General features: G+C 41.2%; 1 protein-coding gene across 1 annotated transcript in view; it reads right to left on the reverse strand.

Moving 5' to 3' along the window:
- Positions 1 to 2,871: 2,871 nt before the first annotated feature.
- PACRG (parkin coregulated) overlaps positions 2,872 to 25,678 on the reverse strand; it is a 718,380-nt gene continuing 695,573 nt past the window's right edge. Inside the window, exon 5 of the mRNA XM_077486658.1 lies at positions 2,872 to 3,091. Within this exon, the coding sequence (XP_077342784.1) occupies positions 2,931 to 3,091 (161 nt within the window). The 3' untranslated portion in view covers positions 2,872 to 2,930. The remainder of the gene's footprint in view (positions 3,092 to 25,678) is intronic.

The raw sequence follows: 25,678 nt of genomic DNA on the forward strand, positions 1-25,678 counted from the left end.
AAATGAAAGAGGACATAATATCCCCCCCCCCCCCACACTTCAGTAATGCAAGTCCATCTTCCTTCACTAGTGCTGCTGACATCTCAATCTGATCTCTTTCTGGTTCAACATCTTCGGCCATCATGATTGGTTGGCATGGGATGACAAAACTTCTGCACATGCTGATATGCCAAGAATATACACTGATCTGCACACATGAAGCTCACTGCATACTCTAGGGAATATAGTAAGCAGATAGATGAGATTGTTTATTGTCCAATGCATTTCATTAAGCCAGGGACCTCAAGATGAGATCCTTGGCTTGACAAAACACGTTGGGTGGGAGTTTGTTGCCGTAACATCACTTCCGCTATCTACAGTAGAATGCATGCCTGCATTCCAAACAGGGAGCACAAGGAAGGGATTGAACTGTTTGATATTTTGTATTGCTTGATTGCTGGGAAAGGCACCTTATATGTAAGTACAGATTTGGCTTTTTACTTTGCTATAATAAAAGTGGAACATGCTATTTGTGGACTCTCTCTTCCTTGGTTTTGTGCCCATATAACACTGTTAAGGAGGTGGAGGAGAACAGAGGAAATTTGACCATGTGTAGGTAATAAGTGGCAACTATCCTATTAATTTGAGTGATCTGCGGTCTTGATGAAGGGTTGAAGAAGAAACGAGATACCCTGGAAAAATTACATAAGTCACTTGCAAGACCCACTTACAAATTTAGGAGGTCCACAGTTCTGGTGAATGTTTCACATACTGGGGTGTTTGATGAGAACAAGGGAGCAGGTGCATTGTAGTGCTACTAGGAGGAAGAATGGAAAAAATTATAATTGCACACTGGAATTCAATCACATTGCGATTGAATATTGAACTTTGAAATCATGAATTGGATGTTCACAGCACATATTATAAATTAAATTATTCATTTTGTTTGTTGTTAAGTTTTTAAGGTTTATTGAGCACTAAGTTTGAGGCATTAATTAACTATTTATGTCTATTAATCATTTTATATATATTTTTCATCACGTCATATATGTTGTTTCACATTATAGACATGGAATGGGTCGATGGGTTCATAAACATTATAGTGCTGCATGATTCTATTTAATGGTGCGCCCTTGCCATTATTATTCTCATTCAACAGCTGTGACTCCAAGATTAATCTGAAACCCCACAATGCTAATGAGCAAAATGCATGAATCCAACACAATTTATATAATAATAATAACAGTTTGCAGTACAATAATATTATATTATACTATGTATCCAACACATGATGACAAAATCAGGGGCACAGGGATTTCAGCATGATGACGCTTTCCGGTGACTTAGGCAGAGTCTGCCCCTTATTGCGCCAAAATGCTGCTCCCTGGAAGCCACTGCCAATCTCTGCAGAGCGCCACAAAGATCACTGGATAGAGCATTCTACTGGCTAAGTATGTTGCAGATCTTGATTCCAATTTCTATGCAGAACGGATGATATGTCAGCTTATCTATTTTATATATGTGAGTGTTCCATTGGTCTTTGGGAATTTATAAATAAAGGTATACAGTGAACAATATAGAAGCTCTGTGTTGGCTGGTTTCTATGCAGAGCTGCACCAGATTTTGCACACTCCACACTCCAGCTTTAGTAAATAACCCCCTTTGTGTGCTTGGTACACAGTATAATGCTGCGTACACACGGTTGGATTTTCCGATGGAAAATGTTCAATGGGGGCATTTTGTCTGAAATTCTAACTTTGTGTAGACTCCATTGGACATTTTCCATCAGAATTTCTGACACACACAAAATTTGAGATCTGGATCTCAAATTTTCCGACAACAAAATCCGTTGTCGGAAATTCCGATCGTGTATACACCATTCCAACGCACAAAGTTCCACGCATGCTTGGAATAAAGTAGAAGAGCCGCACTGGCTATTGAACTTCAATTATCTCGGCTTGGGTACGTTCTTGACATTTGGAATTTCCAACAACATTGTGTGACCGTGTGTACGCAAGCTTGAGTCAACACCCGCCGGAAAAAATCTCACAGATTTTGTTGTAGGAATGTGAGATCATGTGTATGTGGCATTACAGTATTGTGCTGAACATTGTTAATATTATTATATAAGTTGCATATTGCATTTATTAATTTGTTTTTTAGCTTTTTTGGGTATAATCTTGGATTCACAACTGTTTATTAGTAGACTTTAGTGCACTTATCGAGCTTTTTTTATATTCTACATAGGTGTGAATCGCTTTTCTTAGTGCTTGCTGGCTATTCACTTTAGGAACATAGTTGTAAGGACAGTATTTGTGGTTACTTGTGATGTTAACATGGATACCTAAGATTTTAATGTTGCTCTGTTTAATTTAGAAAACAATTTGGGTATATTCAATATATAATACAAATATTATATGAATATTAGCAAATGTAAAGGCCATATAAAGTATTTTAATATGGTAGTAGTTATGCAAAAGGACATATTATACAGCACAGCTGTGAAGGAGTCACAACTGAACTGCTATTTCTTTTCCATGACAAATACCTATTAAGCAGTCAGAGCAAACCCTCATTAAAACCTCTGACATCACCCTTAGGGCAAGAGAACACAGAGCAGCAATTGCTGAATTCCATATGAAAATTATAGTTTTATTGTCCGTACAACTGAAGACTTAACTCCAGCTCCCATTTCAGTCAGCTTAGCCATAAAGAGGGTATTCTTTCACAGTACAAAAAAGCACAGTGCACCATTGTAATGTAAGGAACAGTCACTGTTTATGTATTTGATAGCCTTGTTCACAATAGTACTAACAGTGAAATGGTCCTGAAGATCTCATTTTAGCAGCTGTGAAGAGAAAGTCATAAACAAGAGAAAAAAAAATGCTTCAATTGGATGTACAAATTTGGAAGCCCACAGCCTTTATTTTCAATCAATAATACTATTTTGTTTAGTTCAACAGACAGGATTCGTAGGTAGGCACCATATATTTTATATTAATAAACGCATCTTCTCCTCCGTGGCGCTCAAAAGCTTCTAGAGTTTCTTCAATCAGGTCGCCAATGTTTTCACGTTTTTGCTGGCTGTAGTCAATGCCATCGCCTGAGTTCACTGTAAACAAAGAGAGAAAACTGTTCATGTTTTGCGATTTGCTTCTTTTTTTTTCTGCACAGAAAATATTGTATAAAAAGAGATTTATAAAACTAAAAGGAAAAAAAAGTGTTGCACATAGCAACCATATTGATCTTAGTTATAATTTCTATTTCAGGGTAAAATGTCAAATGTTTGGTTGGTTTGAATACGGTTCCTTTTTTATACTTTCCTTACATTGTTACAAATGACAGTTTCACAGAATAGAAAATGCTTAGTTGAACTGCATAATTAACTGGAAGTTAAAAGGATAAGAAGTGCATGATCAGCTTTCTCTTTAATGCAGGTCAAACAGTACATGGGTGAAATCAAAGCATCTATATAAACAAAGTATAAAGCATCTATATAAATAATATATATATATATATATATATATATATATATATATATATATATATATATATATATATATATATATATATTGTATAGTAGAGAGAGCTCAAGTCACATATATACATATTTTAGTGCAATGCACTTACATTTTTTTGTTTTTAGCTATTGTTGATGAATAGTACTGTATGTAACAACAAATTCACTGGGTCTCAAGATACACACACCTCACTGCTCTAGATGCCACAGGTGTAATCTACATTACCAACAGCTCAAGCAAATGGGCGTTCTTGTTAGAAATGGCTCAAATACATGGTTTTTGATTACGTAACTGCATGTGACCTGGTTTGCCTGTAATTCAAATGAGCCTTAATAGGACCTGCTGTATGTAAAAAAAACTGTAACTCAGCACAAAGCAAAGCAGGTCAAGCACAGCCTCTAAACGGTTATATCACGTAGCATATTGATAAGGTCAATAGGAATTTTCTGGACTGCATTGGATGTGCATTTCAAATGCACATCAAATGTAGGAAAACAACGCCCATCTGCATGAGCTCCAAACCCAGTCGAGTCCCTTTGTTTCAATACAGAAGACAAGAAAAGGAAATTTCCAAATGATGGTGTAATAATTATTGTTTGTTTTTCTAACTATTTACAATTTTTCACATTCTTTGCTATTTCTTAGACTTTAACATTACAACCTTCCATGTCTGGCTTTTATAAAGGAATACTGTCATTATTGTGTTGCTCTTTGTAAGTAAATTATCTATAGTGCTTGTTTCTGCCATATTTCATTTAATTTACATTGCTAGACTTAATTAGTACGGGGAATATTAAATAAATGTCATTCTGTAAACTGTTGATTTACATTGAAAGGTACACTTTGACAGCTAAGTCTACCATACTTAAGTCTGCATCATTTCCAAGACATATTCATTATTCAAAGTGCATTTGTAAAGTTTTTCAAAGTGACCCACAACTAACGAGGGCAACCAATGAATCAATACTAATCATATTGAGAAAGCACAACCATGAGACATATTTTCCTTTTAATTTGCATCTACCTTTCTTTTAAAAGGATCAAACCCTTTTACAAATTAAGCTGTAGACAAGATGGAATATCAGTTTGCCATGATTACAAATACATAAACATCCTTCTTTTGTATTTTTACTTATAGATGTCAAAGTCTGCCTATTGATTTTACATTGTCTTATGTTTATGCATACCATATCTATATTACATGTTAGTAATAATAAAATCCATTCTCCTTATGTCTTTGCATTGCTGAGTTTTCATACTGTCTATGATATTTTAAAAAATATGCATTATTTTGTGAACTGATATATATATGGACTAAGTTAAGGCTGTCCTATGCCAGCTGCATAATATTACTTGATGATATCATATTATGCATTAGAACCAGGTCGGAAGCTCATCCTTTGTTGTAAAATGGGAACTGAAAGGGTGAAAATATACTTTGTTATAGAGAACATCTAGAAATGCTAGGTGTGCTTAAGCAGCAGTGGCAGCTAGTAGTCAATAATTTGGGGGGGGGGGCGGCAAACCATCGCCACCCCCACTGCCCCAGAGGATATGGACAAGAAGGTGGCAATCATCCCTCTCCATGTGGGAAATGGACGGGAAGACAGTGATCAGAGACCCCCTTACCTTAGGAGACAGATAATATGGCTGCAGCTCCTCGCTCTGGGGCCATTGCTTCTCCTCCAGGTCAAACAGGAAGTGGGTCTTGGGACCCAATTGGCCAGGAGTCCTATAAGTCCCTGGCCAATCGGGTCTCAGGACCTGCTTCCTGATTGGCCAGGAGGAGAATCCGAAAGACAATAGCGAATATTAATTCGCTATTGTCCCACAACTGGGTTGGCTCAGGGTGCAGTGCTGTGCTCCTCAAGCCCATCCTTTTTTTAACCCAATTAGAACCTCAGGCTCTAATCATGTGCTTAAAAAAAAAAACAAAAAACATTGAAATCCATGTGATCGGCACCCTGTATGAATATTAGGGGCAGGGTGCATGGATTAAGGGGGTGGTGCCCCTGCACCCCCTGTGAACAGGGCTGCAACTGCTAAGCTGTATCATAAAAAATTTACCTTTTGTGTGGAATCCCCCCTGAAAAATAGAAGTGCACTTCTTGGTATGTGAGGGTATCTAGGGCGCCTCTGTGCCTACAGGCATATCGCTGTATGCCTGCATTGTGAAATCTAAGGCACTGCTGCCTCTGATTGCTTGTGTCAGGAGGTTAAGAGTGATATTTGGTCACGTCACTACTGTGCTGCTCACTGCTTTCTTCACTGGAGGCCCTGACATAAGGAAGCAAAACTCTGTACCTGTACATGGACACCCCAACACACATTAACAGCGCAGAATAAAGCATGGCCATTTAGTAATGAGGAAATTATTAATTGTAAGGAGATCATAGGCAATGTTGCTGCAGCATAACTGGTCAGCAACCAACTAAGCGTATTCAGTAAACACTGCAGGGTGCCCATGAGCAAATGGGAGTGTTTGGTTGTGCATGCATAATCTTCTGGATTGCTCTTGACATGTATGAGTGCTCTAGTCTGTAAAATGTCCCAGTTCAAGGTAGTGAAGAGAACAATGAGGAAGAAATAAGTGCAGCTGACAGACACTGCCAGCTCAATATTTATGGTAAGCGAAAACCATAACAATAAGCCGACTGATAGTTCTATCAGGCAGTATCCAGTCTCTGAGGTCAGTGGCCTTCCATAAACATGACTTCATTACACAATCTGGATGTTTTCTGTGGAAATGGACTAAAGCCATCTCATGACTATGGGTAGCTTTTCCAGTGACCAGCATTTTCCAATCTTTAACTTAAAATATACAAAATATATTCCATTTTATTATCAAGTTCCAGCTATAAAACTCTCAAGTATCTGAGTTAGGCCTTGTACAGAAAGACATCAAAATTGGGAAACCAGTGTGCCTTCTTAATGCCGGCCAAATGCCCCCATTTGCCAGGCTGGAGAGAGTACACAGAGTCTTATGATAAAATTCACACAGAAAGTAATAGAAGTCATTGTGTTGTTTTTTGCCATGGTGCAAAAAAATGGCAGTGATATCATGTATTCATCACCCTGGCTTGCAACATCAAACCCCCTCAACTGATATATATAGTATCTCTCTCTCTCCCTCTCTCTCTCTCTCTCTCTCTCTCTCTCTGTATATATATATATATATATATATATATATATATATATATATATATATATAGTGACAGTAGGACCCTGTGCTACCTGGAGGATTGCTGGTTTACGCCAGATTTTGGAGAGACAGGCACGCTGATTACACAACTGTGTAATGGGCTATTTAGTTTTGACCTGGCTATGGCTCAGTGTTCCACCCAACAGACAGGAAGTCTGTGCATGGGAGCTAGGAGAACGCTTACCTCTAGGAAACTCTTTTAGGTCTGAGGAGCAGACCTAAGGCCTAGGCTAAAGGCATGAATCAGCCAAATAGGAAGAATGTAACCCAGGAGGCTAAAATATTAAGTGTGCAAGATACAGTAGTGGTGGAACCCCCCTGTGTGGGTACTGATGTCTTTGTGAACTTTTCTGTGCTTTTAAATAAAAGTAGGCTACCAGGCCCTTAAAAATACAGTTTTGTACTGGCGTACTCACTGGAAAACTCACATACCATTTGAACCTGATAACCCCAATCTAAGACCTCTTTCACACCATGCCGCCCATAGCTTCAGCGGTAAAACGCCGCTATTTTGGCCGCTAGCGGGGCGTTTTTACCCCCCGCTAGCAGCTGAGAAAGGGTTAAAACCGCCGGCAATATGCCGCAATAGCATTGTTTTGCCGGCGGTATTACAGCGCTGCCCATTGATTTCAATGGGGAGCAGTCGTGGAGGAGTGGTAAACACACCACTCCTTCACCACTCCAAAGAAGCTGCTGGCAGGACATCAGGAAAAGCACTCGGGGCTTTCATACTACAGACAATGGTGCAGCAGTTTTAGGGCGGATTGCAGGCGCTATTTCTAACGCTATATCGTCTGCAAAACGCCCTTGGTGTGAAAGGGGTCTTATATATATATATCTCCCCAGTGATTAGCTGTGCAGAGGGACATGTCAGCAGTCAGCACAAGTCTGACCATTGGATTACAGACAAGACAAATGCAAAGAAGAAGAAAACTGACCACACTGGGAAGGATGTGCTTCTATGCCTAGCACAGTCAGTTTGAAATAGGAAAGCAGGATAACTAGATATTTCACACAAAGGAAGCAAATACAAGTATAGTATATGGTACAACAAACGCCTATCAGGATATTGCTACATAAGAAACTACAGCTTTTTGTTTCCTTCAGTATTTTATACATAACCCTCAAAATAACTCAATGTAATTGAGATAATCTATCCTTATTTTCTGTTGCCATTGAAGACCAGACTCACTACTATCTTAGCATTTATGTGTTTTGTGTTCCCAACTAAAGTGGACATACAGTATCTATACACTTTAGAGGCATTTGTCCTTTATTCTAGACATGAGTGTTAGTATAAATTTAGACTTCAATAATTGCTAGATGTTCCTGTGTTTGAAGCATCTGAGGTGCATCTAGCATTCAGCGGCATGCCAATGCATACTGACATCCTTCCATAAAGGACAGCTGTATCTTGGTGTGCATATCTCAAAGCAGTAAACAGAGAATCGTTGAGATGCAGGAGAGCACATTGACATAAGCATGTTTATACAAGCATTATAAAATGCTGTGCTGATCCGAATGCATCTTAAAGAGATAAAAAATTGATCAATCATTAATTAAGCTGAGACTACTGAAAATAAAATACATGAGGTGTGTAGTAGAATAAAGTGGAAGACAAAGACTGCACAGTGTGCAAACAGTTTGGACCTTTTTATGCATTCCATTTATAAGCATACCCTTTTGAATATTTTACCAGAACCTGTGTTTATTAGTAGTATATATAACACCTAAAGTCCTAAAGTATGGTATACTTCCAAACAGTGATACCTGTGTGTCTTCTGTTATTTGCAGCATCTCACCATTTACTACCTCCATTCACTACACTTGTGGCCTCACTTGCATTATCCATATTCTAGCATAATTTCCTGTAAAATTACCAGCACCGTTGGAACCAATGTTATGGCAAAACACTTAAAGTGATTGTAAAGCTTCATGTTATCTTTTTTTTAAATAACAAACATGTCATACTTGCCTGCACTGTGCAGTTTGTTTTGCACAGTGTGGCCCCAATCATCCTTTTCTGGGGTCCCCCAGTGGAGCTGGTATCTCATCCCCACATCATATAACCCCCTGGGATCTCCTAAATTACTTCTGACAATTTTCTCAGGCAATAGGCATTTCATTGTGACCTTACCTCTAGCATGCATTATTTAATTGAAGCCTCACCAAAACATTGACATGCATGTTTCCCTATGAGATTGTGAAAGAGGAGGGGTGTTCATTCCCTCCCTCTGGCCTCAGATTACACTCAGATTTGCACTGTAGATTGTATCAGATCCCTTTCCCCCTACCTCTAGCATACAAGAGGTGGTTTACACCCTCACTAAATTGATAACGTGCATGTTTCTCAGTGAGGCTGTGTAGAAGCGAGTGGGGTATCTATTCTACCCTCTCAGGTTCTCAGGTTTCAGATTACACTCGGGACTCTGCTCTGTGCTGTGAAGTTTGTGGCATCAGATCCATGCCCTCTCCCTCCTCCTGGAAGCTGAGAAGTACCATCTGATCTGTGTACTTTGGAATGCCCTATAGGAAAGAGGGCTGCAGCTAAAGAGAGGATCTGCTTTGCACTGCACTCTTAATGTGGTTGTAAACCCCTATATATACTCACTGAAGTATATGTAATGATGGTAGGTCCCTACGCAAAAGTTCTGTGTATTCTATTATAGAAGCTGCGTGCCTTATAGCTGGAATATATAAACAAGAAAGAAGAGCAAAAATCCTACCAATAATTGTGCCAAAAGTAAATGGTGCTTAATAACTTATATAGTGCTAATATATTTAAAAAATTGCATATGTAATGATCAAACTATATTCAGTGATATACTTATAAATGTTCTAAACAATGCATAAAGCGCTGCACAAACTGTTGGCGTTATATAAATTCATTAAAGTTCATGAAAATCCTTCAGTAAAAGCACTTGCTGTTCAACCAAAGTGCTTGCTGTAATAAAATGAAAAATTGTATATTCACCTTTCCGGAATTTTCCTTTCCTGACGCATCTCCATGGCAGCACACACACTGGGTTGTGACTCTGCCCCCACAACCTGACAGGATAGGTTAACTATAAAAGATGAAGGAGAGGCACCCCACCTCATTCTCTGTAGCTATCACCTAATGAAGGGTGGGATGCAGTGTGCTGCCATGGAGATGCGTCAGAAAAGGAAAATTATGGAAAGGTGAGTATACAATTTTCCATTTTCCTGATGCATCGTGGCAGCACACACACTGGGAAATAACTCGCCGGTCGGAAGGGTGCAAGTAAAATAGTAGAATTTATCATATGGCTGTAGAATTAGCCAGAATAACTGATCTGCCAAATTCAACTGTTGACAACTGAGCCGAATCTACCCTGTAGTGGGACATGAATATATGCCTGGAAGACCAGGTTGCTGCCCTGCTGATTGTCTCTGGTGACACCCTGCAATATGCTTCCCAGGAGGTTGCCACTGCCCTTTGTTGAATGAGCCCTGATGTTTCCAGGTATTGTCAAATTCTGAACGTCGTAGGCTTTCTTGATGGCCTTAACCAGCCAAGATGCGATGGTTATAGATTAAGCCATTTGGCCTCTTCTTCCTTCATGAGGAATAACCAATAGATTCTTCCTAAAAGATACAGTAGCTGTCAGGTAGTTCCTAATGGTCATCATCAGTAAATAAAAGAAGGTTGATTACCTGATTGTAGTGAAAAGATTACACCTTTGGAGTAAAGCGGCCTGATGGCTTCAGAACCACCCTATCTGGGTAAAAGATCAAATAAGGTTCTGAGATCATTAATGCCTGAATCTCCGAAACTCTTTTAGCTGACGTGATGGCGAAAAAGAAATGTTGATTTCAATGTTAAGAGTCACAATGTGATCGAGTCAGCTGGATGAAAGGGTGAACCTGATAGAGTATTGAGGTCTACTGATTAATCCCATGTTGGAAATGTCGTCTTCTTGGAGGCTTAATCTTTATGCAAGCTTTTATAAACTGGATTATGAGAGGGTGTGATGCCCATCTGAACCCTGTTTTTTGGGGGATAAAGCTGAAATCTACACCTTAAGGGTACTTGAACTGAGTCCCTTAGATAAACCTGTTTGCAGAAACTCCAAGATCTGCGAAGCTTGAGGATGTAGTGGATCCCAGCCATACTGTTGAGCCAGGATCTCTCCCATATCCTACCGTAAGTAATATTGGTTGAGCATTTCCTTGCTTGGAGTAGCATTGAAACAACTTCCTGAGAACAGCCTTGCTCTCAGAACCGATCCCTCTCAACATCCATGCCATTAGATAGAGTTTATCCGGATCCGAATGGAAGAACTGCCCCTGGTGAAGCAGATCTTGAGACAATGGAAGTGGTAGTAGATTTTCCATGCTGAGTTGTAGCAGAGTCGTGAACCAAGGCCCCCTGGGCCAGAATGGAATCACCGCTATTACTGACGCTGATGACCTCCTGAGCCTTGACAGGAACCTTGATATTAAAGGAGTTGGTGTAGGAATATGCATCCTAGACAAAAGTTCCATGAATGAACCAGGCAATCTACCCCTTCTGTAGATGGATATGCTGCCCTTGACAGGAACCTCTGGCACTTGGTGTTAATCATGGCCAGATCGATTTCTGGAATCCCCCAAGTTTGAGTCAATAGATCAAAAGCTTGATGGCTCAGAGACCATTCGTTGTTCGAAAAGAACTCTCTGCTTAAAGAATTGGCTAGTAAGTTCTGTGTTGCCAGAACATACACTGACGAAGATCTATTAGGAATAACTGGGTCCATTCCAGGATGGGGCAAACTTCCTGTAGTAAGGTACTTTTCCTAGTACCCCCCTGTCTCTGAATGTATGCTACCGCCAACTTTGTTGTCCATCCATATAAGGGCACTTTTCCCCCTCACAGACAGGCCGAATACTAGGAGGGCTTGAAAGGCTGCTCTGAGTTGGAGAACATTCAATGTCATGCCCACCGTGTGAAATTGCCATTACCCCTGAACTGCCTGGTCCCAATAGTGGTCTACCCATCCTGTTTGACTGGCGTCTGATGTAATTACCTCTGGTTCTGGGTGAGCTATAGGACTGTTTCAATCTGCAGTGAATGGCAATCGGCTGGAGCATTGATACACCATTCCACTGATTGAGGAATGGAGACTGCATCTCCGTCATGTGCCATTGGACCATCAGAAGAGTGGCCGACATTGAGCCTAACGTGCTCAGACAGACTCTTGCTATAAGGAATGTTGCTGTCATTAACCTTCTTAGCTTCCAAATGAATGGGTCTATCTTCTCTTGAGGTAGGCTGACTCTGTTTGAAGGAGTATTGAGTTCTTCCCCTAGAAAAATCATGTTTTGTGTAGGTTGAAGATTGCTATTTTTCCAGTTGAGTAACCCCCCGAAACTCTGGAGAGTGTTGATCAATATCCCCTGATGGAGAATGAGCGTAGCTTGACTGTCTGCTAGGAGCAAAATGTTGTCCAAATAGTGACGGCCTTTCTCCCTTAGAAATGCAATCACTGGAAGGAGAGTTGTTGTAAAAGTCCTGGGAGCGGAGGAGATGCCGAACGGGAGGCATTGAAATTGGAAATGTTGATGATTGACTGCAAATCATAGGTATTTTTGAAATGCTGTCACGATCGTTCCACCATCCCGATCGTATATAGGAGACTTACCCGCAGGGTTCCTGTACAAGAGGATCGTCGGTGCCCTCGGACGCGGGTTGGCGCACACGAACGCACGCGAGTGCATGTAGTCCCTAACAGGCGCACGCGGGTGCGCGTTGATACGAGCGAGCGCACGCGGGTGCGCGATAATCCGATCGGGCGTACGCGGGTACGCGGGGTCACGAACGGGAGCACGGTCACCCGCGGGGGTACGCAAACGTACCGTGCGACCGGTTCTGGCGCCCAACAGGCTATTTAAGGGATCAGCTTCTGCTCCACGGTGCTGTCCTGTCTACAGCGTTCCTGTGACTTCTGCTACCAGTTCCTGTGTGTTCCTGATACTGTACCCGGCCTTGTTCCTTGACCTTGTCTGTTTGCTGCCTGCCTCCGACCCTTTGCCTGATTGACCACGCTTCTGCCTTCTGCTCTGTACCTCTGCTGCCCGATAGTTGCCGACCCGGCTCGCCTCTGACCACGCCTGCCTGTCCTCCGAGTTCCAGCACCTACTACCCCTCTGGTTCTTGCTCGACCACCTGTGCCAGCTGTTCCTGCAGTTCCTGTCCGGCTTCCAGCGCTAGTTGCACCTACCGTTCCAGTCAGCTACCTATTCCGGCTGTGCCAGCCATCTGCTATCCGGCCTGGCACTTGTGTCCTCCGGACTCCTGAATCCCTGTCTCCACCTCCAGGGGCTCACGAGCCGGAGGCTTACGAGGCGCCGCTCCCTGCACGTCTGGGCTCTCCAACCAGGTACGTGACAAATGCGTGGTATATAGGCACAGGTAGATGGGCGTCCAATAAATCTACTGAGAGCAACCAGTCTCCTAAGTTTATGGCTAATAGGATTGATTGGAGGCCCTCCATTTTGAAGGCTTTGATATGAATTCCTTTGTTGTTGAGCCCTTTTAAGTCCATCACAGGGCGTAAGTCTCCCGTCTTCTTCTTTATTAAGAATAGGAGAGAATAGGAGAGAATAGGAGATAGGCGTCCAATAAATCTACTGAGAGCAACCAGTCTCCTAAGTTTATGGCTAATAGGATTGATTGGAGGCCCTCCATTTTGAAGGCTTTGATCTGAATTCCTTTGTTGTTGAGCCCTTTTAAGTCCATCACAGGGCGTTAGTCTCCCGTCTTCTTCTTTATTAAGAATAGGAGAGAATAGGAGAGAATAGGAGATAGGCGTCCAATAAATCTACTGAGAGCAACCAGTCTCCTAAGTTTATGGCTAATAGGATTGATTGTAGGCCCTCCATTTTGAAGGCTTTGATCTGAATTCCTTTGTTGTTGAGCCCTTTTAAGTCCATCACAGGGCGTTAGTCTCCCGTCTTCTTCTTTATTAAGAATAGGAGAGAATAGGAGAGAGTAGTTCCCCCTTCCTCTTTGAGAGGTTGGAACTTCCAAAATTTGCCACATTGCTTTCCAAATCTGCCACATACTTGAGAAGTAGTTTCCTTGTGACTGGTGAAGAAGGAAGTCTGGTTGGCTGGAAATGGCCTTTGGCCCCCCCGTCTAAAAACCTCTATTTGTGCACATGTTTTATTGTGAACAGTGTCCAAGCATTTTTTATGTGATCTGTCCTGACCTGTTCGAATTTTTTGAGCCTTGCTCCCACTTTCCCAGGCAGGACAGCTTACCCTCAAAAGGACTTCTGGTTATCCCGACGTGGTGGTCTTGGATTTTTGAAGCCTCAAAAAAAGAGGATTGTGGATTCTTCCATGTTATTTTGAACTCTCTTCCTGGCTCACTTCTCTATACCTCTCTAGAAGGTTTCGTTTGAAGGTAGGATCTTTCTGAGGTCTAGGCCTTCTTTCAGAGGGAATCGATCCCGATTTACCTTCTGTCATTTTTTAAATTGCTGTGCCCAGTTTGGAACCAAAAAGATCGACTCCCTCGTAAGGAATCTTGCACCAGTTGGTCTTTGATGCTGGATCTGCCACCCATAGCTTTAGCCAAAGAGCTCTTCTAGCCATGACTGAAGCTAACATATCCCTCGCAGAAGAACAAACGACATCTACTAAAGTCTCTGCTACAAAGTCGCTTGCCAGTTTCAGTTCTTTAAGGGAACTAATTATTTTCTCTTGGTCCGCTCCTTCACATATGGATTTTTCTATATTGGCAGACCATCCAATGATCACCTTAGCGACTGCGGCCGCTGCTACTGCTGGCCTATATGCCCCTCCTGCTGAGCAATAGACTTTTTTCATATCCTGATCAATCTTCCGGTCTAGCACATCTCGGGCGGTTACTGCATCTTCATTACCTATTGGAAGGGTAACATGTCTTGCGAGTCGCATCAGGGAAACGTCAACCATCGGTGGAGGAATTAATGAATTTACCTCCATTTCTTTCAATGGATATAATTTGGCCAACATGCTATTCAGGTTGGATCTCTTATCTGATCTTTCCCATTCATCCTTAATGAGATCCTCCAACTCCTCGATAAAGGGAAAAGACTCTGGCTCTCTTTTTAAATTAGGGAAGTATTTCTGTACTTTGGGAGGAGCTGCAGCCACTTCATCCCATGCTATGGCCTCCTTTACTGATCTTATAAAGGGTTCCACTAAGGTAAAGTCGAATCCTGTGGGCATCTCTGAATCTTCATTGTTAGAGGTTGAATCCAAATTAATTATGAGATACAGCAAATGTGCTTGAGCCTGTCTTTTCTGGTTCAGGAGCTGATGATTCCAGAATAGATTCTCGTACAGATTCTCTGATAAGGTCAGATACTTCTCTTGTGTCCGACTCCTTCTCCCTGGTTGCTTCATTAAAGCATGCACAGCTAATTTGTCTGGCAAAGCTGGAGCTCCGCAGATCCAGCAAGCATTTTCTGCAGGGTGGGTGTGAAAACTCCTTTCACGAGGAGGAGACCAGAATGTGCCCCTGAGACCACCAGATTGGGGTTTTCTCCATAGAGGCTCCTTTAGAGGCTGTACAGGAGAGACTTCCAGCCATGAGAGGCTTAACCTGGTGGGGCGAATGCGGTAAGGTTGCTGAATCCTTTCCATCCGAATCAACGGATGTATCCATGTCAGGTGAGGATATAAAAAAGAGAATGAGATGGGGTGCCTCTCCTACATCTTTTATAGTTAACCTTTCCTGTCAGGTTGTGGCGGTGGAGTCACAAGCCAGTGTGTGTGCTGCCACGATGCGTCAGGAAAATAAAGTGCTTTTTTTGCTATATGGTGCTCTACATGCCAGAAAAATTCACCAATTAGTGTAAAAGGTGACAACACTATACACTTACCATAAAAATGTGACCCCTTTTCTCAAAGGAGGTCAAAGGAAGTCAAGTAAAGCTCATAGGTAAGTGGGTCTCCTAGTTGGGGCTGTAATTACTGATCCAGCGATATCCTGGATATTGTAATTCAGTCAATCATGGATGTCTAGGATACTGTTCTCATTTTAAATGAATCCACCACTCAGGTGAAACACGGAGATGAAACAAATCCTCCTATGTAAGTTGTATCTGTTTATCTGCAGTCGTCTCTTCTCTAAAGCCCTTCAAAATACAGAATTGGAACAGCATTTCTGAGCTTCCAGAGGCAAGGGACAGGGATCTGAAGTCACATACTGCACAGCTCAGAGAGGAGAGATCTGTGTAACCTTAGATCTGAAGGGATACACTGCCCTCCACACAGGTGGGTGTTATGAGGTTTCTTATTTATTATTTTATAATTCTTATAATTTATACTTAAATACTTAAGCAGTAGTTCATGTGGTGTGGGCTCACAGTGAAGAAAATGTGCTTGTCATAGCATGCCACACAAATCCCAATCCACGTTAATAATTAATAACTAAAGATTTATCAGTGCCGTTCTAAATTTGTTTGAGCAGAGGATGTTTTAAAGCTAAATTGAATGGAAAAAAGGGAAAATCCAGACAATGAAAGCTATGTTACATAGTGAAACAATTCTACAGACTGTTATTATAGATATGATCATGGTTTCTTGAAGCATCTATCACCTAAAAAATCCAGTTTTTCTCTTTCTTCAAGGAGAAAAATACCTCTCAGCTATGATTTTACTAAAATGGCCAGCTTTGCACTGAAGTCACCTGCCAAGTGCAATAACTGCTTATCTCCTCTTGTTGCTGAAATTAGCAAATACGCCAGTCCAAAGTGAGATAATTAGGGATGAGTTCAGTGAAAGAATACAAAGACTTCTGTATGAGATAAATGAATCACATTGATTTGTTCAGAACACCTAATGTTAAGTATGCAGTCATCATCTGCACTTTGAAGAAAATTGATATGGATATATAAGGGTTTCCTGAGATGTCTGAGATGTTTAACTTCATATCATGCAGAGAGAATGTTCTCAGCAGAAAAAAATGTGACATCCAAATATTAATCCTGTATGAAGATGCATGCAGAGATCCTTATTGTCAGTATACTGTTGCAACAGCTCTGTGTTTTCTACCATTCCCTACACATTAAGTAAAATATTAACATTAAAAGGTTTCAGTAAATAAATGGTTTTCATGCAATTCAATAGAAATAGAGTACCATAAGAAACAAAGTATGCTCACAAATATTAAAGTGGAACTTGAAGCAAATAGCTAAATATCTAAATACATACTGTCTATATATTACTTTACTGGTCAAAGTATTTGTCATTTTGACCAGAAATTCTATAGTTACATACAGTAGGAGCCACCGATATTGTGTTTCCAGCGCAATGGGATCGCGCTGAAAATCACCACTGCGAGCTGTGCTTCTCACGCTCTCTGCCCCCATGAGATGCCACGCATCCATAGGAATGTATTGGGGCAGAAAAGCGGGAGGAGAGACATAGCTCGGCGCTGGCTCCTGCGACGGGGCTCACGGGTGTCAATCTCGCCGCTAATAGTGGTGAGATTGACACAATATCGGCGACACCCACTGTAGTTACATAGTAGGTGAGGGTGAAAAAGGACACAAGTCCATCAAGTCCAACCTATGTGTGTGATTATATGTCAGTATTACATTGTATATCCCTGTATGTTGTAGTCGTTCAGGTGCTTATCTAATAGTTTATTGAAACTATTGATGCTCCCCGCTGAGACCACCACCTGTGGAAGGGAATTTCACATCCTTGCCACTCTTACAGTTAAGAACCCTCTACGTAGTTTAAAGTGTAAGTAAACTCCCCTATCGTTTTCAGCCAAGGAAGCTGCCATCTTTGCCTCTGTTTAATATAAAACTACCATGAGTGCTGCACATGTGATCAGTCATGACACCAGCCATTGGATGGTTTAACAGTTTGATTGGGAGCACAACCAAAGGTAATGTTACATTTCCAGCATGCCCCAGAAATGAAACTGTTTTATGGATGGGTTTACTTCCACTTTAAGGTTAAACCTCTTTTCTTCTAATTTTAATGAGTGGCCACGAGTCTTGTTAAACTCCCTTCTGCGAAAAAGTTTTATCCCTATTGTGGGGTCACCAGTATGGTATTTGTATATTGAAATCATATCCCCTCTCTCCTCCAAAGAGAATAAGTAGTCATATAGTATATAATATAATAAATTTATAAATGACTGCAAGGATCACTCTGCTACTTTCAGGCTAACCATTACAGCTTCCTTGGCTAGCCTAACTGCTTCAGGCCCCTACTGTTATACTTACCTACTCAATAGTATTGCACACGGGGGCTACGGGGCACTTGTGCAGGCATAGTCACATGCCGGGCTGTGTGCATCAATAGGCATACACAGCATGACCTGGCCATGCCCTCCCAGGAGCCAATGAATCACGCTGCTCTCAGTGAAGTCTGTGAATCCAGGAAAAGAGGAGAGGGGGGCTGCGTTGGGGACAGTGCTAGATTGTGCAGGGATTGCATTAAGGTAAAAAATTTTTTTCCTTTATAACCACTTTAAGTATATAGATTCTTGCAGATTTCCTAAAACATTATAATGTCGAGCAGAGCAAACAATTGGATTACTTGGTATATTTTCATTTTTTGCTACCTATAAAACCAAGTGAAGCATCACCGTGTGCAGGTAGGTAGGTTTATTTTATTGCAGAAGAGACTATGCATGTCTCTTATACAATAAAGAGTGAGTCTGCTATCAGTTTTGTTAATGGAGACTTTAGCTTCACTTTAAAGAAACTCCTCACTACCTGTTCACCCCCCCCCCCCCCCACATTCCTAAATACTTACCTGTCTCCTCTCTGGTATTGTCTTCAGCTCCAGCTTTAGCATCTCTTCCCTCACTTCCTGCTTTCACAGGAGAAACTGGGGGAAGCAAGCTATAGGATCCTGTTGTTGTCAGTCAAACTTCTCTGAGGCGAGAGCATGGGGCCTGATTTACTGGTGTTGTGTGTCTATGGACACAGCTCAACATGGGATCCACTGGGAGCATGCATGGGTGCCTCCTTGGCTCCTGGCTTGCTACAGGAGGCATATACATGTATTATCGCGCTCATAAAAGGAGCGCAGCCGTCCTGTCATACACGGTCTTGCCAGCTCAGGAAACGCGTCGCATCCCCTGTGACGTCATCTCCCGTCGCCCGGAGTTCCTCGTGCGCTCCACACCTTGGACCAACGCTCGCTGCTCTACATCGGCCGGCTCTGCACATCTAACACAGCCCCCAGGAGAGGACACATGCCGACAGGACTCCCCCAGTGCAAGGGAAACAGATGACACATCGAGGGTCTCCCTGCGGTTTGGAATCTTTACATCGCCTGTTAACTTACTACTTATGGGAGTGTTTTTAACCACCGGTGCATTAAATAAGAATTTTACAGTCTGCACTCAAAGGCGCCTCTTTCTCTTGACTTTGCTACAGGAGGCACCCAACATAGGGTGAAAGCCTACAATGCCACCGGGGATTGCAAGAAGAGGAGGAAAGCAACATTTGTGCAATATCATTGCACAGAAAAGCTAAGTGTTACTCTTTTTTAGTTATTTAGCCTTTAACATTACTTTAAGCATTGAAGATATGCTTTCCATCACTCTGAAATGTAACACTGACAATAGTCACAGCAAATGGGCACATTTTTAAATAGAGGCTACAGACAAATGGTGCACTCATTAATATTGGTTTTACAACGTACTTACAAAGAGCTTACTGTCAATTTGCGCCACTAATAAGAAATGTTATTTCATTTGGAGGACAATTGCACTTGAAACTTTGGTGTGTTCCTTCATAATTTAATCAGGTTTTTCTATTAGTGGCTACAGCTGATATTTCATATTAAGTGAGCTAGAAAAGCAACATATCCTCCTTCGCACATGATAATTTTATGCAAATCTAAAAGCAGATATGCCATCTAAATAATATATTGAGTGTTATATTGGAGTGAAAACATTTTACTAAAATGCTGTAGGTCATACTTTGCCTTTATTTTCTTTAAATCTATTTCTGCTATAGTGCAGTCTAGTACGTAGAAACAGAAGCCCAAAAAGGTTAGGTAAAAGGTACACCAACACTAGTTTGAATCGACTGTGTCATTTCCCTATACAACTACTGCAAAGTACAATGCTATTTGCAGTAACATTTCTGAAAACCCCTGTCAGATGTCACAGTGACGATGGAACACATGGAGAAGTTTTACGAATGATGCAAGTCAAGTACAAATACACTTGTGATTTGCTGCTGAAACAAATACATTGAAATCAAGCCAGTATGACAGCTGTTATCACTGTTTTCCATTCCCTGGAAATACTAGCCCGGATCAAACAAAATCCTTGCCTACTTCACATTTTATATTGAAGTACTAATATGAAAACAAAGCAATTGTTGTTTTTTTTTTTGTTTGTTTTTTGTTTGTTTTTTTAGCTTTGACAAATAACAGCAGGTGATATATTAAATCACTGTAAAAAAAAGGGCATTGATATTTTTATCTGAGTTGGTGAGCAATTTTATTGCTGTAATAATAACGTAAAACTTTCAGAATTGCTGGTGCAGCTAAGAAAGATCAATAATGAAACAAAGTGGGGCTGAATAATGTTACATGTGCAGGCTCTACTGAAACCACTACAAATAAGCTCAGCAATATGTGTGCCCATTGAAATAATCTTTAAAGTGGTAAACACACCTCTATAGCAAGAATTTTCTGTGCAAGTTACCTTTCTTCGTAATTTGTAATACATACCCTGTTTCCCCTAAAATAAGACCTAGCGTGATTGTCGGTGATGGCTGCAATATAAGTCCTACCCCTCAAATAAGCCCTAGTTAAAGTCCTTGTAGGTCTTATTTCCAGGGTAGGGCTTATTTTCGGAGAAACAGGGTAGGGCTTATTTGGGGGGTAGGGCTTATATTGCAGCCAACACAGACAATCACGCTAGGTCTTATTTTAGGGGAAACAGGGTAGTTACAGTACAGACCAAAAGTTTGGACACACCTTCTCATTCAAAGAGTTTTCTTTATTTTCATGACTATGAAAATTGTAAATTCACACTGAAGGCATCAAAACTATGAATTAACACATGTGGAATTATATACTGAACAAAAAAGTGTGAAACAACTGAAAATATGTCTTATATTCTAGGTTCTTCAAAGTAGTCACCTTTTGCTTTGATTACTGCTCCGCACACTCTTGGCATTCTGTTGATGAGCTTCAAGAGGTAGTCACCTGAAATGGCTTTCCAACAGTCTTGAAGGAGTTCCCAGAGATGCTTAGCACTCGTTGGCCCTTTTGCCTTCACTCTGCTGTCCAGCACACCCCAAACCATCTCGATTGGGTTCAGGTCCGGTGACTGTGGAGGCCAGGTCCTCTGGCACAGCACCCCATCACTCTCCTTCTTGGTCAAATAGCCCTTACACAGCCTGGAGGTGTGTTTGGGCTCATTGTCCTATTTGAAAAATAAATGATGGTCCAACTAAACGCAAACCGGATGGAATAGCATGCCGCTGCAAGATGCTGTGGTAGCCATGCTGGTTCAGTATGCCTTCAATTTTGAATAAATCCCCAACAGTGTCACCAGTAAAGCACCCTAACACCATCACACCTCCTCCATGCTTCACGGTGGGAACCAGGCATGTAGAGTCCATCCGTTCACCTCTTCTGCGTCGCACAAAGACACGGTGGTTGGAACCAAAGATCTCAAACTTGTACTCATCAGACCAAAGCACAGATTTCCACTGGTCTAATGTCCATTCCTTGTGTTCTTTAGCCCAAACAAGTCTCTTCTGCTTGTTGCCTGTCCTCAGCAGTGGTTTCCTAGCAGCTATTTTACTATGAAGGCCTGATTCACACAGTCTCCTTTTAACTGTTGTTCTAGAGATGTGTCTGCTGCTAGAACTCTGTGTGGCATTGACCTGTTCTCTAATCTGAGCTGCTGTTAACCTGCGATTTCTGAGGCTGGTGACTCGGATGAACTTATCGTCCGCAGCAGAGGTGACTCTTGGTCTTCCTTTCCTGGGGCGGTCATCATGTGAGCCAGTTTCTTTGTAGTGCTTGATGGTTTTTGCCACTGCACTTGGGGACACTTTCAAAGTTTTCCCAATTGTTCGGACTGACTGACCTTCATTTCTTAAAGTAATGATGGCCACTCGTTTTTCTTTACTTAGCTGCTTTTTTCTTGCCATAATACAAAGTCTAACAGTCTATTCAGTAGGACTATCAGCTGTGTACTGTATCCACCTCCTGCACAACACAACTGATGGTCCCAACCCCATTTATAAGGCTTGAAGTCCCACTTATTAAACCTGACAGGGCATACCTGTGAAGTGAAAACCATTTCGGGTGACTACCTCTTGAAGCTCATCAACAGAATGCCAAGAGTGTGCGGAGCAGTAATCAAAGCAAAGGGTGGCTACTTTGAAGAACTTAGAATACTTCACACTTTTTTGTTCAGTATATAATTGGACATGTGTTAATTCATAGTTTTGATGCCTTTAGTGTGAATCTACAATTTTCATAGTCATGAAAATAAAGAAAACTCTTTGAATGAGAAGGTGTGTCCAAACTTTTGGTCTGTACTGTACATAGTAGGTGAGGTTGAAAAAAGACACAAGTCCATGAAGTCCAACCTATGTGTGATTATATGTCAGTATTAAATTGTATATCCCTGTATGTTGTGGTCTTTCAGGTGCTTATCTAATAGTTTTTTGAAACTATCGATGCTCCCTGCTGAGACCACCGCCTGTGGAAGGGAATTCCACATTCTTGCCACTCTTACAGTAAAGAACCCTCTACGTAGTTTAAAGTGTAAGTAAACTCCCCTATCGTTTTCAGCCAAGGAAGCTGCCATCTTTGCCTCTGTTTAATATAAAACTACCATGAGTGCTGCACATGTGATCAGTCATGACACCAGCCATTGGATGGTTTAACAGTTTGATTGGGAGCACAACCAAAGGTAATGTTACATTTCCAGCATGCCCCAGAAATGAAACTGTTTTATGGATGGGTTTACTTCCACTTTAAGGTTAAACCTCTTTTCTTCTAATTTTAATGAGTGGCCATGGGTCTTGTTAAACTCCCTTCTGCGAAAGAAGTTTTATCCCTATTGTGGGGTCACCAGTACGGTAGTTGTACATTGAAATCATATCCCCTCTCAAGTGTTTCTTCTCCAGAGAGAATAAGTTCAGTGCTCGCAACCTTTCCTCATATCTAATATCCTCCAGACACTTGTTTAGCTTTGTTGCCCTTCTTTGTACTCGCTCCATTTCCAGTACATCCTTCCTGAGGACTGGTGCCCAGAACTGGACAGCATACTCCAGGTGTGGCCGCACCAGAGACTTGAGCTGTTTATTCTGATAATTCAAGAAAAATCACAATTAAAATACCACTCTGTCATTCAGATCTAATGGCAGGTTTGCTGTTGTGCCATGTTCTTTACATTTGGTTATGATAGATTTGATGGTGCTCCTAGGGATCATCAAAGATTTTGGATATTTTTTTATAACCTAAACCTGACTTGTACTTCTCAACAACGCTGTCCCTTACATGTTTGGAGAGTTCCTTGGTGTTCATGGCAGTGTTTGGTTAGTGGTGCCTCTTGCTTAGGTGTTGCAGCCTTCGGGGCCTTTCAAAAAGGTGATTGTATATATAATGACAGATCATGTGACACTTAGATTGCACACAGGTGGATATCATTTCACTAATTATGTGACTTCTGAAGGTAATTGGTTGCACCAGAGCTTTTTATGGGCTTCATAACATATGGGGTGACTACATACGCACATTCTAATTATCAGTTTTTTATTTCTGAAAAATAGTTTTATGTATATATTTTTCTAATTTTACTTGTAACAAAATACCGTATTTTCTGGCGTATAAGACGACCTTTTACATGTAAAAAAACTGGCCAAAAAGCAGGGGTCGTCTTATACGCCGGGTCAGCCCCTCGGATGCCGGCTGGGTGTTTGGTAATACTGTATGTAGCTTCGGCTGCATACAGTATATACCGCCGAGCCAATCCTGGTGAGCGATGTATTCAAATGAATACAGAGCCTGCTCAGATTGGAGTAATAACCTCTGCTTGCCTGCTCGGATTGGCTTTGAGAGTCAGAGAGGCGCGGGCTGATGATGTTACAGCCTCTGCCAATCCAAGCAGGCTTTGTATTCATTAATAGAATACATCACTCGCCGTGATTGGCTCCAGCAGAAACAGGAAGAAGGAAGAAATATGAAGCCTCGGAAGCCTCGAAAGCCGGATCGTCTTATACAGTGAGTACAGTTTTAAAAGCCTTTTTGTCCTGTAAGATTAGGGGGTCGTCTTATATGCCGGGTCGCCTTATACACCGGCAAATACGGTAGGTAAAAAGCCAAAGGGGGTTAATACTTTTGCAAGGCACTATATTCTTCTGGTGATCATCATGTATGCATGCACTAAAATTTCTAATTTAGGTATGTCAAATATCTGTTTTAGGGTGGTCACAAACATTGGGAGTTCTCAATTTTCTTTTTGTCATCTGGATTAAGAGAGGTATATGAGTACAGGGGAATTGTTTTTCAATATACCACAGAAACAGCATATTACAATGACCATGAGAGTGAGTAGGAACAGTGAGGAAAATTGGGTCTATCTTCCTCTGCTCTTCTCTCCTCCCTTGAGGCAGGATGTGTAATGCAGTCCTTCCAAATGCCCGCTCACTGAACGGGGCTTGTCATCTGCCATAGTGTCTCCCTTCCATTGACGGGCCATGGTGTATTGTGGACCTTGTAGCATCCCGCAAATGGCGCCCGCGCAATGGCCACTGAACGTCCGCATTGGAATAGAGATGTCAGACGCTGGTTGAGCGGCCTGTATAAAACAAACACACTAACTAGACCACTTGTCAGGACTCCGAGGTGGACCACATCCTGCTGTAGCTTTATACAAGGCAAAATAACTACATTGTACAAGCGACTCTCTCCTCAATTCTAATACTAATACTAATGTATTTATTTCAATTTTATTTGAATGCATTGGATTATGTCCACTGCAAATGCCTCTTTCTCTTTTTCTCTGTAGCTGTATCTGCTGCCACCTATCTAAATCTCCCCTAGTTGAAGGAGACAGCTGATTTGCAGCAATTTGTTTGGTCTGTGTTTATGTAATCACAGATCTTTATTCATGTGTTCTATACCTTATTGATCATTACCTAAGTTTTTATTTGCTTTTTTATTTGATAACTAATAACCTTGAGTCACCCCTTGCTCATTCTAATTTTCCCTAATACATTTTCAGTCTCTCACTGCTTGTCTTTAATCTGACAACCAGTGTTATTACTCCATCATGGCACCTTTGGCTTTCTTGTCTATCAACAAGGTGTGTTATGAGTATGTTATATAGTGCTTGGTGTGTCACCCTAGTGTGTGGTCCCACCTCCCTTTCACCCCCACTTTTCTTTCATGCCTCTACAAATCACACAGTTGTTGCTAGACAACTAATTGAGTATTATTATATTCCAGTCTGATCTATCTGACTCTATGCAGCCACTGTATGCACCCTCTAGTGTCCACTATATCATGATTGGCTGGGTTGGAGGCAACAGGAAGTTGAGTTGGGTGAGTCGGCGATATGATTTAACATGGCTATCTATATTTAAAATTCTGTTTTATATTTGTTAGGAATTGTCATTTCAGTTGTCTTAAAATATGTTTCATTTTCTATGTAGTGATATAATATTTATCACAATCATTCCCCTGAGGAAGCCCACAGTGGCGAAATATGTCAGGATAACCATCTAATTGTCACCCCCTAAGTGACAAGACTACTTCCTCCTTGATGGCACACCACAAGACATGTTGTATTTGATGTTAATGTTTGTACAATAACAAACCCTTAACATTTTTTAAAATAATTTTATATATATATATATATATATATATATATATATATATATATATGTCTTTAATTTTTGCCGGCACCTTAAAAATCCCCTAAAAAAAAAAACTCTCTGTATCTATTGAAATTTCAGGGATGTTGGTGCCT

The sequence above is a fragment of the Lithobates pipiens genome, unplaced genomic scaffold (genome assembly GCF_037356315.1).
Source record: "Lithobates pipiens isolate NorthernLeopardFrog02 unplaced genomic scaffold, aLitPip1_a1.2 Scaffold_18, whole genome shotgun sequence".
NCBI classification, from domain to species: domain Eukaryota; kingdom Metazoa; phylum Chordata; class Amphibia; order Anura; family Ranidae; genus Lithobates; species Lithobates pipiens.